Here is a 19,663-nt window from a genome sequence, read left to right as displayed (position 1 = left end):
GTGATTAATCAAGTACTGTATGAATAACTGTGGATCTTTTGGGCTCCATCATAAATTCTCATCTCTTAATCCATCCCTCTCTTTTTGCTGTCTTTTTTCTTTTATCCCAAGCGACTTATTAAATTGCATTCAAGCTGCACATTTTTATCATTTTGTGTGTTCCCTAAGAATTGACCCAATGACATTGGTATTGCAAAAGCAAAGCTGTACCAGTTGCGCTACTGGAACATTTTCCTTTAAAGGTGCTGTGAGTCAATAGCCAATCAGAAACTCTTCTGCATGTTCAGGATTGCTGACATAGATGGCTGACATTATTTTTGGAGGGTGGGCATGGGAATTTCTATAAGCTGGCTACCAGAGCCCTGAATGTTTTCAGTAAAGCCCATAATGTTCAAAAGTACCAGTGCCTTGGTATCAAGTTGATTCTATATACTGTATACTGTATATATAATGTATATAAATGGATGATACTGATCTTTCTACAATCCCGACTAAGTTCAGTACCAACAAACTGTATTGTTGAAGACTGCTTTTAAGTACCGGATCTCACGTGTATGTGCAAACATGCAAGAAGAGTGTTTGTGAGTGAACTATCAAAATCTTGGTGAGATACTGGAAACTGTGTTAAGTCCATCCAGACACAGTAAGTTCCAAATATTTTAATATATTACCCTGGAAACAAAGATGAATATACTGTATACAGATGTACTCGAGGAATTTGGTAACTTTAATTCATGATCCAGAACAAATCTGCACTTTTTGCACAACTCCCACAAAAGACACAAATGCCATGAATCTTGCAAACTGTCAAATTTAGCAACAATTTTTTCTTATAAGCTCTTATTAACACCCTGCTATCTTCTAATCTAATTTACAACACCTGTTGAATCAATAATAGTCTATAATACTGTCAACAGATTTGCATTGAACTATGGAAAGCCAAAAAGGAAAATAAGTGTTTTTGAAAGAAAGTAGTGTTAAAAGCGCGCAGCATCTGATCTTTGAGCATATCTGTGGATTAGCCCAAAATTAGGTGGACCTTTAAGTTTTAGTTTCAGAAATATTTAAAGCTGAAGAATGTAATTTCTCCACCACTAGCGCCACAAAACGGAATTGCAAAAATAAACGTTGTTTTCAAAACAGCTTTCTGAATTTGCCCCCCCCATCTGCCACTGAGCAAATAGAGAGATAGTCCTGCCCCCAACACACGCCATTGATTGAGTAATGTTGTTGGCATGTAAAAAAAATGACCTGTAAATGGCTTACTTATAGTTGTCTATGCATATTAAGCTGGGATAGGCAAAAGTATTTTAACACTGAAAAAGTTACATGGTAAATGGTCTGCCCTTATATAACACTTTTTTAACCCTAATGGTATTCAAATCGATTTACACTGTGACTCATTCTCCCATTCACACACACCAATGATGCCAGAGCTGCCATTCAAGGCACTAGCCTGCCATTGGGAGCAACTTGGGGTTCAGTGTCTTTCCCAAGGACACTTTGGCATGTGGAGTCATGTGGGCCAGGAATCGAACTGCCAGTCCTGCGATTAGTGGCCAACCCGCTCTACCACCTGAGCCACAGCCACCCCATACTTCAGATTTAAAATGTATTATATTTTGAAATTCCATCAAAGGATGGCCCCATACGTAACCACAGAAGTCTGGGCTAAGCAACGTATATCCACTGACCCTAATAAATAGTACTATGAGGAGAATTAGTAATAATGATGCTTGCCTTAGTAAACACCACTAATAATTCACAACACTAAGGCACATGTTTTACTACACCTGTAATAATGTGGAGTGGTGGTGGTGTAGTGGTATAAGCACATAACTGGTAATCTGGAAATCAGAAGGATGTTGGTTTGAGCCCCACAGCCACCACCATTGTGTCCTTGAGCAAGGCACTTAACTCCAGGTTGCTCCGGGGGGATTGTCCCTGTAATAAGGGCTCTGTAAGTCGCTTTGGATAAAAGCATCTGCCAAATGCATAAATGTAAATGTAATGTCACTGCAGTTTTACAGTATTTATTTGTATGTGGGTTTGCAGAAGTAGAAAAAAATAGTGTTTTTTTTGTAAAGAATTATTAATAAGAATGATTCAATTGTAGTGTCAGTGGAATGGAAGGTTTGTGTCAGATTTGAGAGACTTAGCCCAGGCACATTTAATGATTGCAATGTTTGTTTTCATTGGTGTTTGGACTGGTCTTTTATGCAATGATGTCACCGCCCACACCTGAATTTTTGCATCGCTACTGTGCCAGATGCCAACCAATGGTGATGCCTAACAGCTGGCAAGAGAAGTCCATGATCTCATTTCACAGAAGCTTTAAGCAGGCTTTATCTGCCAACATTTGTCTCATCTGTAATCTTTACTTCCTTTATCCCCCTTTTAATCTTACCATATTCTGCTGTTCTGTGACCAGAGGGTTACTCTCTTCAGTGTCCCATTACAATCCTTCAGCCATTCAACATAACTGATCCCAGATCAGAGATAAACCACTCAGAGGTACTGACCCTTAGCTGTGCCCTGAGCTTATATGCTCGGCTACATGACCTTATGAGAGCAAATCGAGCTGGTTTCTCTCTGGAAGACATGGCATAGTTTGAGGGCAGTTAAAGATGGCAAACATTAGTTAGGATTAGTTACTATTGACATTTTTGTCAGAATGACCCCTTCCTGTGCCTGTAGGCTTAAAGCGACCCAGAAATGTTGCAGTTCAGAAGTTCATTCAGTAAATTAAGGCTAAATTATTTTCCTGTTATATAAAAATGAGTTTGTTGTATAACATCTAATTTATTGAGCATGAAAGAAGATTGGTGAGGTTGTACTTTGAAACTGGAAAAGTATGACAAGACAAACTTTGAATGTAAGCATAATTGAATAGCATTAGTTAACACTTAGACAAGCGTATTGATATTTAAATGACAGGAGTTGCAGACATCTGCCCTTCCACTGATCATCATCAAGCATCTGATGCCTCTCAGCAGAAAGCATCGATCACTGAAGCCCTATAGAGAAATGAAGAATATGAATTTTGATCCATTTCATCATGTCTTCTGCATACTGAGAGAGATGCATTCGAGTACGGTGAGGAAAATCAATAATAAAGATCAATCTTTGTGTGTGGTCATAAAACAAAGGGTAAGTAGAGACAAATTAGAAATGTATTCCTGTACATTATCCACATATTGTCTTTTTTCTCATGCATGAATAAAGATATCACCACTAAGTGAAGTCTATATGAATTCAACATACAATCAGTTTTTCTAGAGTCATAATAGACAAGAGGGGACAGGTCAATAGGTCAATAGCTGATTATTATTTGGTGCTCCAATACTTTAATATGTGTTTTTCTCCTGGCTTATTTCCAAGTATGTAATCACCAGTTACCAACAGTAAGCAACAATTTGCACACAATAACGGTGCACGCACTGCCATGCTAACCTGCCAAACATGCCATGAACAAGTTTGAACTAATTTTAATATTGAATGACCTTTATTTAATATTTATCCATCCATCCATCCATCCATCTTCAACCGCTTATCCGAAGTCGGGTCGCGGGGGCAGCTGCTCCAGCAGGGGGCCCCAAACTTCCCTATCCCGAGCCACATTAACCAACTCTGACTGGGGGACCCGAGGCGTTCCCAGGCCAGTGTGGAGATGTAATCTCTCCACCTAGTCCTGGGTCTTCCCGAGGCCTCCTCCCAGCTGGACGTGCCTGAAACACCTCCCTAGGGAGGCGGCCAGGGGCATCCTTACCAGATGCCCAAACCACCTCAACTGACTCCTTTCAACGCAAAGGAGCAGCGGCTCTACTCCGAGCTCCTCACGGATGACTGAGCTCCTCACCCTATCTCTAAGGGAGAAGCCCGCCACCCTTCTGAGGAAGCCCATTTCGGCCGCTTGTACTCGCGACCTAGTTCTTTCGGTCATGACCCAACCTTCATGACCATAGGTGAGGGTAGGAACAAAAATTGACTGGTAGATCGAGAGCTTTGCCTTTCGGCTCAGCTCTCTTTTCGTGACAACGGTGCGATAGAGCGAGTGCAATACCGCCCCCGCTGCCCCGATTCTCCGGCCAACCTCCCGCTCCATTGTCCCCCCACTCGTGAACAAGACCCTGAGGTACTTGAACTCCTTCACTTGGGGCAAAACCTCATTCCCTACCTGGAGTACGCACTCCATCGGTTTCCTGCTGAGAACCATGGCCTCAGATTTAGAGGTGCTAATCCTCATCCCAGCTGCTTCACACTCGACTGCCAAGCGATCCAGTGAGAGCTGAAGGTCACGGACCGATGATGACATGAAGACAACATCATCTGCAAAAAGCAGCGATGAGATCCCCAGCCCACCGAACCGCACACCTTCCCCACCCCAATTGATTCAATACAATTGTTAATTGAATATTTAAAAATACTATAAATCACTTTTTTAAAACTATATAAGGGCACTTTTGGGCTGTGCTTGTAAAAGCAATGCATATATTATGGATCATTCACCTTTAAAGCAGTGATGTGACAGACTACAATAGCCAACTTAGTTTAAATATTTTTTTTTAAACATTTTTGTAATTATTTAATTATTATCATACTTGCGGTTTAGTGGCCTTGTATTAATAAAGAGATTGCATGGAATATTTTTACCTGTAATTAACTTTTGATTTGGGCTTCTTTTTTCTACCTTTGGAGCCTTTTATGTCTGTTTTCGAGATGATATTTAACAAAGGCTTGGCTTTTGCAGAGCATCTATCTATAAAATGTTGGTAGTAGAGTATCATATCCAAGAACGATCTGATTTTCTTGTGGCATGGAGTAATCCCATCCTGTTATGAATTGTGGAAGTAGGAGAAGGCAGACGGGAGTGTGGATCCAAATGCGGGCTTTATTGAAACAAAAGAACAGAATAACCAAAACACAGGAACAAAGAAAGTCCTCGATGGGAAAAAGGCAAACTAAATACACGAGGAAGCGGGCGGGCGGAGCAGACAGGGTAACCTTGGATGGACAGATAACGGGGTAACCATGAACGGGCAGGCAGGCAGGCAGGCAGGCAGGCAGGCAGGCAGGCAGGCAGGCAACACGAAGAGAGAGTCAAACAATACATAAGCGGAGACATGGAACATCAACGAACGACAACGGGAAGGGGAGAAAGCGGGGTTTAAATAAACAGACAAGGTAATGACAAAATAACAGACAGGTGCGGACAATAACACAGTGATCAGGGCTGGGAGCGTGATCCGGGAATTGTGGGAAGTGCAGTTTTACACACGGACAGTGAGACTCAGGGCGGAAAACAGGGAAAACGTGACATGGAACAGGATCGGTGACGGGTGAAACGGAAACACGGAGCGGACAACAAGGAAACGTGACATAACGTGATTAGTAAACCGAGAACATAGGGCAGACAACACAGGAACGTGACACATCCAAGTCCATCAAGTCTACTGCTTGAACATCTGTGATGGCCTTTATTTTATCAGGGTCTGTCTGAACACCGGCCTCACATATGATATGACCAAGAAATTTGACTGATTTTCTCAGGAAATGGCATTTTGTAGGACAAAGCTTGAGATTATGGGCCTTGAGTCTCGAGAACACCATCTCTAGCCTTTCGAGTGCAGCCTGCTTATTGGGAGCAAAGACCATAAGGTCATCAAGATAACACAGTAAACTTGTGAAGTTTTTATCACCAAAGATTGACATCCCATCACAATGCAAAAATAATCATCATGACATGACTGTTAAGTCTACACACTATCACAGCGAAATCGTTAGAATTCATACGATTTTTCTAAATTTGGCTAATTTGTATGAATTCGTATGACTTTCACTACAGCCAATGACACTGCTGTACATCATTTCCATCTAATACGCAACAGTTACTTCTGTAACACACAACAGCTTTCTATCATGTTTACACACTCTACTGATCGGTTTAGATAAGGGGTTTGGGTAAGGGCATAATATTAATAAGCATGTCCTGAATGCCTTGTCTCTCATGTTTACTTCCAACATCCGGGCATTTGCACGTAATGAAATGGTACAAAATCACAAGAAATAGCCAACTTGTAAAATATGTATTTTCATGAGACTGGGTTGATATTCTGTTAGATTATTCAACATATTCTAAATACTTTGGATTACTTCTTCAGCACTGGTAGATTATTTCACTTGTTTTGACTATAAAATCTCTGCCAGTACAGTAAGACAAAATACACATGTTAAAAATACATTATCTGAAAAACCTAAATATCATATGCAGTGTTGTTTCTAGAACAAGATAAATCTAATTAATCTTGTTTTAAGGATTTTTAGCTCTTTTTACAGGAAACAATATAAAAATTATTATCAAGAATACAGTTTTTACCCTATATCAAAGATCTTACTATAAAAAAATTTATTATAACCCAATGTGAATTTTCTTGATAAATAAATGATTGTGTCTGTAACGTGTGCATGTAAATGGGCTAGAAATAGCATTTTAGCTTGGCGTAAAGCTGGCAATTTACACAAGGTTTATTTCTATTTCTTCTGCTCCAAATTTACTTCAAACGAACTTCTCTGTCTGCTCGTATGTAACGCATCATAAGAAAGTGTTTCACCGCTGTTCAAATGCACTTTGGATCGCATCATTTATATACAGAAATGTTTTCCATCTGAAAGGACTAAATATTAAATGAAACAACTGACAATAAAATGCTAATTAATCTCTTCAGTAATTAAAATACTTTTTGAATGTAACTGTATTCAAATTACCAATGATTTAAATTGTCTCTTTAGTGGACTACAGTTACAATTTTTTTTATTTTTTTATTTTAAATACGTAGCCTAATCATGTTACATGTTACTCCTATATATATATATATATATATATATATATATATCTCTCTCTCAACCCAGTCTCATGAAAATAACAACATTTTGACGTTAAAAAAAAATTGCTTGTTTGTCAAAAATTCAAGTAGATAATACATAAATAATAAAATATTCCAAGCGTAGGAAAAATCTGACGCCATCTCTACATCTGACACAACAAAACCGCTCCCATTCTAATCAATGAAGCTGTCTACACTAAAGCAGAGATTCTAACAAAAATACAGGTCTCTGCGGAACAGTAATGAGCGTTCTCAAAACGTTTCTAAACTATCAAAAGAAAGGAGGGAATCTCAATGTTTTGAAAACTCCCACTGCATGAATGTCTCGATTGTTCAAGAGTCCGTTGCCGGGCGGGGCGCGCGTTGGTAAAATTACTATGGAAACAGCAGCAGAACCGTCAACAATCTTAAGCGTGTTTGCGGCCGCCATGAGGTGAGTTTCACCGGGATTTAACACATCAGAATCACGATCAATATTTTAAACTTGTAAACATGTGACAGTAATGCAAGTTTCACTTCTTCTGAAATACAACATAAAATATCAGTATTCTGCCTGAAACAAAACTTTAATAAATTAACGGAAAGATGTTAATTATAATGCGTCGTTCCTGGGACTCGATAATATTTCAGTCCCCCAGACTTTTTAAAGTGGTGGTTCACTAAAATAAAACGTTGAAAGCTTTTTACAAGATGTTGATATGTCCATTATAATGAATCAAAATGATTTTTGTCATGTCCCTGAGGCAATTCAATGAATTTGTTCCTAGAAAATAATTAATGAAAGGTGCACAGTCTATAATTTTTTCATTAATGTAAACATTTATCATGATGATAATAAGATATACAGATATATACAGTGTATATACACACGCATGTTGTAGAATTTAAACATTAAGTTAAAAATAAATCCATTAAATCTTATTGTTAATGTGTAGTCTTCCTCAGCCTGATAAATCCAGAACAGTGGTCCGGCGGGTTCGTGAAGTTCCACCGGAGAAGGACATGTTTCACGCTGCTGCGTTTGGGGACTGTGAATGGTTGATTTTGAGTCTGAAGAGAGCGCGGGAACCACTTCAGACTGACAAACAGGTGTGTGCAGTCGTTCACTCTTTAATTCTTCTTCCTCCTCTTCCACATGTCTGCAATCAATTCAGCTAGTTGCTTAAGGCCTACATATTGGTGTGTTCATGTTGACTGAGCTTAACTGACTGAACGGGAATTAGCTGGTGGCCTCAAAGATCCAGGTCACACATAATGATGATGTGGACTAATGGCAGTAAGAGGGGGTTTAGCAGCCGGTACAAAGTTTTTCTGAAAGTTTGCTCTGTAAGCTGTTACGAATCACCGATTCAAACCCCAAAACACATTGTTTTTGTTCTAAATTGCATCACACCAGTTCGTTCTTCAATTTAGAGGAAGTATGCAGGGGCCCTTAATTGTGCGGTTGCCTTTAACATAGCCTTAACTGACTTCATTTGAACTTTATTTAGCTAAATTTGTGCCATCTTTATTTAAAATAAGGCAGTGTTAGATACTATTTGCACCCCTAATTAAATACTAACATAGACAGCCTTTTTTCACTAGAATGTGATGGTTTGCGTGCTGAGCATGTGACCGGCTGGTTCACGGCCAGGGCAATCTAGAGCCTCTCGCAAATGGGCCGCACATTTCCACTGACCTGAGATCTGCTTGAGAACTGAACAGTGATATAATGGGTTATGTGGCTAAGTGGTAGTTTTATGTGAATATCTCACCTGCCCAAAACAAAAATGCCACATTGTAATGTTTGTGTACAACTTACTACTGTTTTAAGGGACATGTGTAAATATACAGATGCAATCCAACATTTTTACACTAATTAACCAGACTTAAATCACCTGATTAAAGTCAATGTGCATAATTTCTTGCCATACCTCATAGACTCTTTATTTTCCCTTTGCGATCTCTCTTATCTTGTATCTCATCTTAAAACCATATCGCTAGAAGAGTTTGTCCACGTTTCCTCAATACTTTTGATGTCTGACATTTTTGTGCTGGGTTTTTATTGTTGTTATAGAGTGACAAAGTACTCCTTGCTGCAAATGGTAGCTTCTGTTGTTGTTGTTTGAGAAAACATTTCCTTGTGACGGAACATTATACCACCCTCCGCACCCTGACGTAATTGGTTTCTGCGTCGGAGACCAGCAAGCTTTTGGGGCCGGGCGGAAAAGCTGGTTCCGCAACGGCTCCAAAAGCTTTCTGGTCTCAGACGCAGGAATCGATTACGTCAGGGTGCGGAGGGCGGTATAATGTTCCATCACGAGGAAATGTTTCCCCTGCATTTTCTGCAGTGGAAACACGTGGACCAGTTCGAGAATTCGCACTGGCCCAGGAACCTGCCTCTGAACCATGTCGGTGGAAAAGGGCTAACAGTTTAGGGCATCAATGCAGAGTATTTGTGTTCAACGGACACCCTACACCTACCCCTACCCCTAAACCTAACCTTCCCTGACAAAAATTACCATAATATCACTATGATGTTTTGTAGTAAAATCGTAGTAACCACAAAATTAAAACATGGTTACTATATTAACACCTTATAACTGTAGTAACACCATGTTTAATTGCATTAAAACTATGGCTTCCACAAAAAAACATGATTACTACAATATTATTGTAGTAAAACCATGGTTAATTTGACCAAATCATTGCAAGGAAATCAACCTTTACATTAATTATGATTATTTATTATTCGTAAGTAGTATTAAAGGAAATATTCAGAGTGGAAACACGAAACCGGATGGGAAAAACTGGGGCCAAAAGGGGAATTGAACCCAGGCCGTCAGTACAAGAAATACACATCCACAGCATCTTCACACACTATGCAATTGAAATGACACATGGGGGTGCAGTTTATCTTGTGCAGTGTTTCCACCAGACACCATTTCCACCATTGGAGTGCAAATAGCCGCGCTGTGTGGCAGGTGCTATTTACACCTACTGCTCTTGCTTGTTATTTAATGCAGTGACATTCATAAATGTTAGTGTGACTTAAGCATTGAACTACTTTTTGGAGTCAGTGTAGAGATAATTGTGTGTATGTGCAGGGTCTCACTGTGCTCCATATAGCAGCACTTCATGGACACCTGGACTGTATGGAGGTGCTTCTGAAGGCTAGAGATTACATGGACGTGAATGCTAGTTGTCCTCATGGACGCAGACCTCTACACATGGTGCTGGCTGATCAGAGTAGACCCAACTCGCACACCTGCCTCAATTACCTGCTTGAACATGGAGCTCAGCCCAGTGTGTATGAATCAAATCTATTTTTACCAGTTATAACATGTAATTAAAATGTATTTTTTTAGGCCACCCTGGCACCCCATTAATTTTATTTACCTTTTTTTAAAACACAAATATGAGTACTTATTAAAATTTGGATTTTTAAATACTATTAAGTTAATACTAGGATTAATATTAGCAAATGAGTACAATTAAAGTAATAGTTCACCCAGAAATGAAAATTATCCCATCATTAACTCACCCTCATGCCTCATGATAGGTGTGTGAGAAACAGATCAATATTTAAGTCATTTTTACAAAGAAACTCTCCACCCTGCCCAGTAGGTGGCAATATGCATGAATAATGTGAATACGAATAGTCAATTTATTGTTTCTTTCTTTAATTGCTGCCAACATGGAAATTTACAACAAGTAAGAAATTCCATAAAATGTACATCGCTTATATCCATTCATAGCTGTACAAGCCATATTTGCTACTGAAATCATGTAAGTTATGATTGTACGGACCTTTGCTGGTATCTAAATTTAGAGACCGGACTTCTTGGAAGACTGTCAAAATGAAGTCACTGCCAAATGAATAAATGTAAATTTTTTGTTCAATGTCTTCCACAGCACAACAGACAAAGGCCTAACCCCACTGCATTTGGCTGCATCAGAAGGCCTGAGAGATTGTACAGAGACACTAGTAAGAATTGGAGCAGACCCGAATGCTCGAGACATAAGAGGTCACACGCCCCTTGACCTCGCTCGTATTTGGGGCCATAGGGCGATTGCCAGGTACCAGTGTGTGAAGGTTTTTGATCCCCAAAGGCATAGTTATTGAAACCTAGAGATGAGATTTCTTAAAATAATTTATGATATATGGGCACAAGGCAACAGCATGAAGTTTAATGCAAATGAGTAGTCTGTGATAGCGAAAACATCCATCAGGATACATTATGTATGCATCAGTGTGTGTGTGTGTGTGTGTGTGTGTGTGTGTGTCTATGCAACAGGTTTCTAAGAGATGCCATGTGGCAAAAAGACAAACAGCAGGAAATAGAGAAACGCAAACAGCTACTTAATCTCAGACAGGACCTGGTCATGATGCACACAATGGCAAAGACAAGAGAAAAGGTCTCATCTGAATTTGCTGTATTATAACATATTTTTTAAATAATTAAGTTTCATTAATTGTTAGAAAATGCCAATTGTTGCCTGAATAAGAGGCCCGGAATGGATTTAAACATGTAAAACAGAGCTGAGAGAATTACAGCTATGCTGAAGGCATAATCTGAAAATGATGTGCCGTGGCAACAAAATGATGTGCTTCATTACACATTTGGCTGTAGTTTACCGGTGAAATGTCCAGCGAAGGGCACCAAAAGTGAATGAAATTGTGTCATAATCGGACAAGGTTTTAAAGGTGAATGTTCGATAGAGGTTTTAAGAGTAAAACGTACCTCCTTAGCCTACAACTAAATTAAACCTAACCAATAGTGTTCTAAAAGCAAATGAGATGAACAAAACAGACATCCTTACCCTAAACCAACACCGAAACCTAACTGATACTGACCTAAAACAAAATGAGAAATGAAAAGCACATTTCCTGAAGCAACCACATCATTTAGTGTCACTTCTATGACACTATTGTCTCACATGTCAGCTTGTGTGTTTGGCTGGGCTCAAACCACAGTCTTCCGAAGTCCAAAGGATCCAAGTCAAACACTCTATCAGGTGAGCTACTGAAAAATGTAGGGTGGTCTGTAAAACAAGAGTTAAAATGTATAGTTTTTTCAAATGATGCGTTTGGTTTTTTTTTCTTAATTTGAATAGGGACCATGTACAATTTTTTACATAAATGTTTCCATTTCATGCAATGTACTGGATTTAGCCAAAGGCAAATTTTCATCCACAGTCCCCTGGCAGGTCATCACTAACATAAATGCCTTAACAAATACTGCCTTCATACAATAAAACATACACACACGCACACATCCTATCAGGGCCCAAAAAATAAACAAATGAGAAATTATTAAGGAGTCAATTTAACTGCAATGTTCACAGAGTTGGGTCGATTTTAAAAAAGATTTTTGCTTCAATTTAAAAAGACCAATAGATATTATATCCTCTGATAAGGCATTCCAATGAGTAGTAGCTTTCACTGAGAAAGACGATAGTCCAAAAGAAGAATGACGGATAGGAACAACACAATCACTTATTGATGATAATCTGGTAGATCTCACAGTTTTTAGAATGAAAGTTAACAAAATCACAGAGTACAGAAGGAGCCAAACCATTTGAAATGTTATATACACCATACAAAAATTTGAAAAAAAGTCTAAAATTGTCAAAACTAAAAAAAAAAGATTTTCTCTAAGATCCTACCATGATGATAATGTTTTGTTTGTTTTTTTAATATAACATTTTTAAAGTCTGTTTATATAGGGGTTTTAAGGGTTTAATCACAGTTTCACCAGCTTGACCTCAACATGTCAGACAGTATGACATATGAGAAAGGATCGTAGCATGCATGAAAGTCTTAGCTACATTAATAGAAAGACATTTAATAGTCCTAACCATTTTATTTACATGTTTTTTTTAAGATTACTAAGATTTATGTCCAATCTTACACCAAGATAATTGAACTCACTAACTATTAACTATTATAAAAATATAAACATTGGGGGAATGCACATTTGTTTTAGAGAAGAACATCCATTTTGTTTTACTAATGCTCTGACTAAGACACAATTGCTCCAGCCACTTTTTACTTTTCATAGCAGCTTTTAACTTACCGCTGCTAACTCTGCTGTTCTCGCATGTGTAAAAATAACAGGATCATCAGCATATATTTGCACTTGTATCCCTTCACACTGTTTCAGGAGATCGTTAATACACAGACTAAATAATAGAGGACGTAATACTGATCCTTGGGGTACATCCATTGTATAATGTAAGTTACTGGACAGAACCCCTATCATTTTTACACATTGTTCTCTATTTGATAAATATGAGGATTTCCACACTAAAGCTCCAGATGAAAACTGAAACTTATGGCACTTTTCCACTGCACATTACAGTTTGACTCGACTCTTCTCGCTTTACTTTTCTGAACTTGCTTTTCCACTGCTGTTTAGTGCCGCCTCAACATGAGTGGCATTATAGGCTGATCGTCATAGTTGCTCTGCCTCTACTGTCGTGACATCATCTTAAATATGACACAAAACAATAAACAATAACACGACCTCTAGCTGTTAGCTACTAGCTCATTATGCTGCATAAAGCAGTTGTTGTATGGTGATTTTACACAAGTGTAACAGTTAAATTGGCCTGGTTGTTTAAGAAGGAAGCTTTCCAGTAGCTGGTCAACTAAATAAAGTGAAGCTTTCAAACAGGGTATAGAGTTAACGTAAAATCCTCCATCGTGGACTCCAGCCATGGCTGAGTTCAGGGCACTCTCCCTCCCAATGCTCGCTGGTCTAGATAGTGTCAATTTGGTCGAACCACTTCCAGTTTTACTTGATGGCTCTAGTCACTTTTAAGAACTTTTCCCTACACTGTTGGTAGGTCAGGTGGTAGCTGTGTCTCAGTTGTGCGGCCAACACCTGAGACACTTCCTGATAGGCTTTTTCGTTTTCTTCGTCTCTAACGAGAGGAACATCTGCCCCTCGTTTATTGACCATGCCGTGGTTTTGCACACAGCCATTTCTTTTTACAATTCGAAAGTCGCATGAACAAATGATACTGTTATCGCTGTAGCTAACTTTAAAACTAGTGGGTTGATGTCCCGTGTCGAAAATCCAGTGACGCTGGTAGTGACGATTCTCTCTGACCAATCAGTGATCTGTAGGATTTTGATGTCACATTTAGTATCGGCTCGACTCGGTTGGAACCTGACTGAGGTGATACTAAAAAAAGTACCAGGTACTATCCACAGTGGAAAATCCCCAAAAAGTGAGTCAAGATGAATCCAGTTGTACCATGCAGTGGAAAAGCCCCTTTAGACAGTTTAGAAAGAAGAACTTTGTGATTAAATGTATCAAAGGCTTTACGCAAATCTAAAAATATAGCACCAACTAATCCTCTTTTGTCAAGTCTAGATTTTATTTGCTCTATTAAATGTAAAGTAACTGTTTCAGTAGAATAATTTACTCTGCATTATTTTGCAGACCATTATAACAGAGCCTATCAATGTTTTTTCACTCATAATAACTTTTTTAATGCTGAATCCCTATTCTTCATCAGCTTCCAGTAATTCTCATTAAACCATGGTAAATTCTTTTTATGCTTGAATTTTTTCTGAACTCTAACATTACATTTATATTTCACAGAATTCAATCTATAAAAAAAAATATTTCAACCATAATTTATATCCTTAGAAGGTAATATATCGTTCCACTTTAAACCAGCTATTTCCTCATCAAATACTACTAACTTTCCTTTAGCTATACAATGAAAAACATTAGTAGAAGTTACTATATTATTTTTAAATCTGTTTTTTGTTCGTTTCCATGCAACCAAAGTTAAATTATGATCAGCTGACCCAGTGATCAAATTATAACTTCTGATTATACTTTCAGGTTTGTTAGTGAATATTAAATATAACTGTGTCTTTGAAGATTTAGCAATTCTTGTTGGCCCTTTAATTAACTGATTTAAGTGAACATTTTCTACAATAATTAAAAAAAACTTCCTCTTTATCTTCCCAGTTCAGATTAAAATTACCCATAAGAATTATTTCTTTGTTATGATTACATTCTTTTAAAATTCCTATAAGTTGATCATAGAATGTATTGTTTGCTGAAGGGGGTCTACAGTGCATCCGGAAAGTATTCACAGAGCTTCACCTTTTCCACATTTTGTTATGTTACAGCCTTATTCCAAAATTGATTAAATTCATTATTTTCCGCAAAATTCTACAAACAACACCCCCATAATGCCAACGTGAAAGAAGTTTGTTTGAAATCTTTGCAAATGTATATATAAAAAAAAAAATCACATGTACATAAGTATTCACAACCTTTGCCATGACACTCAAAATTGAGCTCAGTTGCATCCTGTTTCCACTGATCATCCTTGAGATGTTTCTAAAACTTGATTGGAGTCCACCTGTGGTAAATTCAACTGATTGGACATGATTTGGATATGCACACACCTGTTTATATAAGGTCCCAACAGTATATGAGTACCCAACAGTGCATGTCAGAGCTCAAACCGAGCCATGAAGTCCAAGGAATTGTCTGTAGACCTCCAAGACAGGATTGTATCGAGGCACAGATCTGGGGAAGGGTACAGAAACATTTCTGCAGCATTGAAGGTCCCAATGAGCTCAGTGACCTCCATCATCCGTAAATGGAAGAAGTTTGAGCTGGCCACCCGGCCAAACTGAGCGATTGGGGGAGAAGGACCTTAGTCAGGGAGGTAACCAAGAACCCGATGGTCACTCTGACAGAGCTCCAGCGTTTCTCTGTGGAGAGAGGAGAAACTTCCAGAAGAACAACCATCTCTGCAGCACTCCACCAATCAGGCCTGTATGGTAGAGTGGCCAGACGGAAGCCACTCCTCAGTAAAAGGCACATGACAGCCCACCTGGAGTTTGCCAAAAGGCAGCTGAAGGACTCTCAGACGATGAGAAACAAAATTCTCTGGTCTGATGAAACAAAGATTGGTCTGAATGGCAAGCGTCATGTCTGGAGGAAACCAGGCACCACTCATCACCTGGCCAAAACCATCCCTACAGTGAAGCATGGTGGTGTCAGCATCATGCGTTTTTCAGCGGCAGGAAGGGAGACTAGTCAGGATCGAGGGAGCAATGTACAGAGACATCCTTGATGAAAACCTGCTCCAGAGCGCTCTGGACCTCAGACTGGGGTGAAGGTTCCTCTTCCAACAGGACAACGACCCTAAGCCCACAGCCAGGATAACAAAGGAGTGACTACAGGACAAATCTGTGAATGTCCTTGAGTGGCCCAGCCAGAGTCCAGACTTGAACCTGATTGAATATCTCTGGAGAGATCTGAAAATGGCTGTCCACCAACTCTCCCCATCCAACCTGATGGAGCTTGAGATGTCCTGCAAAGAAGAATGGGAGAACCTGCCCAAAACAGGTGTGCCAAACATGTAGCATCATACACAAAAAGACTTGATGCTTTAAATAGTGCTTCAACAATGTATTGCGCAAAGGCTGTGAATACTTATGTAGATGTGATTTATTTTGTTTTTTATTTTTAATAAATTTGCAAAGATTTCAAACAAACTTCTTTCACATTGTAATTATGGGGTATTGTTTGTATAATTTTGAGGGAATTAATGAATTAAATCCATTTTGGAATAAGGCTGTAACATAACAAAAAGTGGAAAGATTGAAGCACTGTGAATATTTCCGGATGCACTGTATATACACATATAACAATAAATGTAATTTGAGGAGATAGAATCATTTTCAACATATCCAGACATGATAAATACACTAGAAGAAGATCATTGTTGCTACCATGTTTCAGAGATACAAAGGAAGTCCAAATTTGAGTTGGATAATAAATGAGACAACTGTATGCTCTTTGAAACAATACTTCTAATATGCAAACGTCCACCAAAAAGTCCTCTCGGTTTCACTTTCGGGTCTCACATCGGGTGATGTGTTACAGTAAGTGTTTCGATGTCATAACATAGCAGTGTGAGAGTAATAGAACGAAAAGTGTTCATAAAGTCACAGTCAGCCATTGTTTTCATAATTTGTATTAAAGTGAATAAAACGCACAGTTGTTGTAGTGCCTCTATTGTTCATCTCACCAGGAAACTGCAGCCAAACACAGAATGCAGCACATAATAGTCAGTTTGCAAAAATGTAGTTTGAGTAATGTTCATTCTATGAGACTAGGTTGTATAATCAGATTACACGTGCAGGTTTTCATATAGTATATTTATAGTTCCTGAAATCAGAAGCTGTATTATTTAATGACAGTGTACTGTGTCAAGATGTTCCCTTAGAGAGTAATTATGCTGGCATGACATAATTTATTAAGCGCAAGTCCTAGAACTTTTAAGCTACACCCATCATATTTAGCACAGACCTTCAGAAAGATCTGACTCGGGTTGCTGTCTTTTCTATCTGATCAACGTTTTTTCCCATAACAGACAATGAAATCCCCAAAATCCCAGAGACTTAAATTAATGGAATTTTCAAACTAAATGTTCAATCTAGTGACACTCTAACAACTAGCTAGAACACCATAGATATGCTTATCAACCAGCTAGAACACCCAAGCAACCTATTATTAATGCATCGTCTGTCTGAATTTTGGTCCGCCTGCAATAAGGCTTATAACCTTTAAACTCAAAACATTTAACACGATTTTAAACATAGTTTTGACAAGCCAACATTAAACTTTGTCTTGACAAACTTTACCTATCTAGTTTTCATATGTTCTTGTTGATGTTAGATGGCCAGCATCACTTTTAAAAAACAAAGGCTTTCAGAATGGGCAAAGAGGAAGGGCTGTACTCTTGAATGGGCTCCCATGAACGTGAAGCAAAGATCCATACATGTCCACTGTCTGTCAAAGACAGAGAAGCCAAACAATCTCAAAAAATGCCACCCTGGCACCCCAAAAGAAAAGTGGAACATCTCACCCATTCCCTCCAAACCTCCTCCTGGTAGCATTAGTCAATCACAGGGTGTGCGAATGGGAACACATCCTGATGAACTGCCACCTGAACCGGACTTGCGTAATAGTGTGATGCTTGGATGCTGGAAGGATGGTTACCCTTACTACACAGCATCATGGGATGATACTCCACAGCCAGTGCCTGACCTGCCACTGGATGTTCTCTTAAGAGGTTTTTTCCCATTGGCATTCCCATCACGGCTTGATTCTCCTCAACACTTCAAGAGTTCCAGTGTGCTGGATCTGCCACGTCTAGGCTGCTCCTTAAGAAAGAAGTCCACTCCCTGGACCGAGGTGGCAATGCATCTGGCGGAGGAGTTGCAGCCAGGACACTATTAGAAATTACAAATCTGAGCCCAATATTGGCTGGATAGATCGAAGCTTTGCAATAAATGGCTGAAGAGTCAAATATACATAAGCCTGGATTGGTGTTATTGACTTTTACTTCTCTGTACGTTTGACAGGGGCAGTGGTGGCTCAGTGGTTAAGGCTCTGGGTTACTGACCAGAAGGTTAGGGTTTTTTTATATATATATTAAATAGAAATCCCTCTTGGTGTGTTCAGTATGGAATATTGCATCCTGTGAAGTATACAGTTTACTGCCTACTGCATGCATTTAAAAAAGCATCACCCTAATATGTTGCATTCAGGGATTGGTGTTCAGTTATCATCTCACAAATAAACTGGTTATTTTGAGTTGTGTTATTATGTTATTACAGATGCACTAGGCTGGTTAAAAATATTGATTTTACGATGCATTGCGATCCACAATTGAAAGATCTTGATATCATTCATGAATCCCAAGATTGATCTTTTACTCTACGCAGCAACCCTCTTCAATGTCTACCCTCTACAATTACTCACATATGCAACCAAAAAACACTGGCTGGTAAATTTTCAGATTTCACTCACCAGTGATTGAGTAGTGTAGTGGCGAACGTCTCACAGAAAGATTGTTTTACTGCAAGTTGAGAGTAAAAGTTTCAACTCTGTGTAATGTGTGTCCAAAGACAAGATCCACATAATCCATGTCATTAGTCTCTTTTACCCAGATAGCAAAAAATATCCGCACGGCTTCTTTTTGCCTCCGACCCAAAGCTGTCGGCTATAGGTGCGTCCCACTGGCGGGGATGAAACGTTTGCCGCCGAATTCGTCATTCCCATTTCTTGCGAGATGCCGCCCGCAAAAAGCTGGCGGGCCGCCTGCTTCATTTTCTCTGGCCGTTGCCTCCATCTAATGGAACGCGGCCGGCTGGCGGCAAGACGCTTTGAAATGCAAGGATTTCTACTCTCAAAATCGACCAGCCATGTTACCTATTATTATTTTTTGCTCCAAAGCCATTAGGGTTTATAACAGAGTCTTGACTCTTTCCATGATAAGGTAAGGTTTAGGAAATTACATTTAAATTACTTTGAAACTCTGAAGCGATTATACAGTAATATATGTAAAATATATTGAATTATTTTATGCACTTAGGTGAAAATTGTTTACATTTCTTTGATTGATGCGCATTTGAGACATGCACCAATAAACCAAAAAGAATTCCTTTTGTAAAACTTACTTGGCAATAAATATCTTTATGATTCTGATTAGGTTTTAAAATAGATATTTAATTCATGGTATGAACAATTTAGCAGAATAAATTGATGAAGTTAGACTTTTCACCAATGCCTGACTATCAGTGAACAGTGAAAGACATCTGCAACATGGCCAAAATCTCGGGTATACTTTATTTATTTTTTATTAATTTGCAACCATGGTGATATCTATCATAAACATGAAAATCCCTGTTTTGACGTGAAGGATAAACTCATTGAAAAAGCGAAATTATCCTCTGGTTTCACAGT

The 19,663-nt window shown here is 38.8% G+C and overlaps 1 protein-coding gene across 1 annotated transcript; it reads left to right on the top strand.

Annotated features, from left to right (window-relative positions):
• Nucleotides 1-7,827: 7,827 nt before the first annotated feature.
• On the top strand, nt 7,828-18,485 carry ankrd53 (ankyrin repeat domain 53). The gene is made up of 5 exons (XM_052137650.1): nt 7,828-7,973; nt 9,971-10,173; nt 10,779-10,943; nt 11,162-11,282; nt 17,591-18,485. Exons 1-5 carry the CDS (start codon nt 7,887-7,889, stop codon nt 18,152-18,154), a joined length of 1,140 nt encoding a protein of 379 aa, XP_051993610.1. The 5' UTR covers nt 7,828-7,886; the 3' UTR covers nt 18,155-18,485.
• Nucleotides 18,486-19,663: the final 1,178 nt, after the last annotated feature.

The sequence above is a fragment of the Xyrauchen texanus genome, chromosome 1 (genome assembly GCF_025860055.1).
Source record: "Xyrauchen texanus isolate HMW12.3.18 chromosome 1, RBS_HiC_50CHRs, whole genome shotgun sequence".
Classification (NCBI taxonomy): Eukaryota; Metazoa; Chordata; class Actinopteri; order Cypriniformes; family Catostomidae; genus Xyrauchen; species Xyrauchen texanus.
This window is presented reverse-complemented; position numbering and strand designations above follow the sequence as displayed.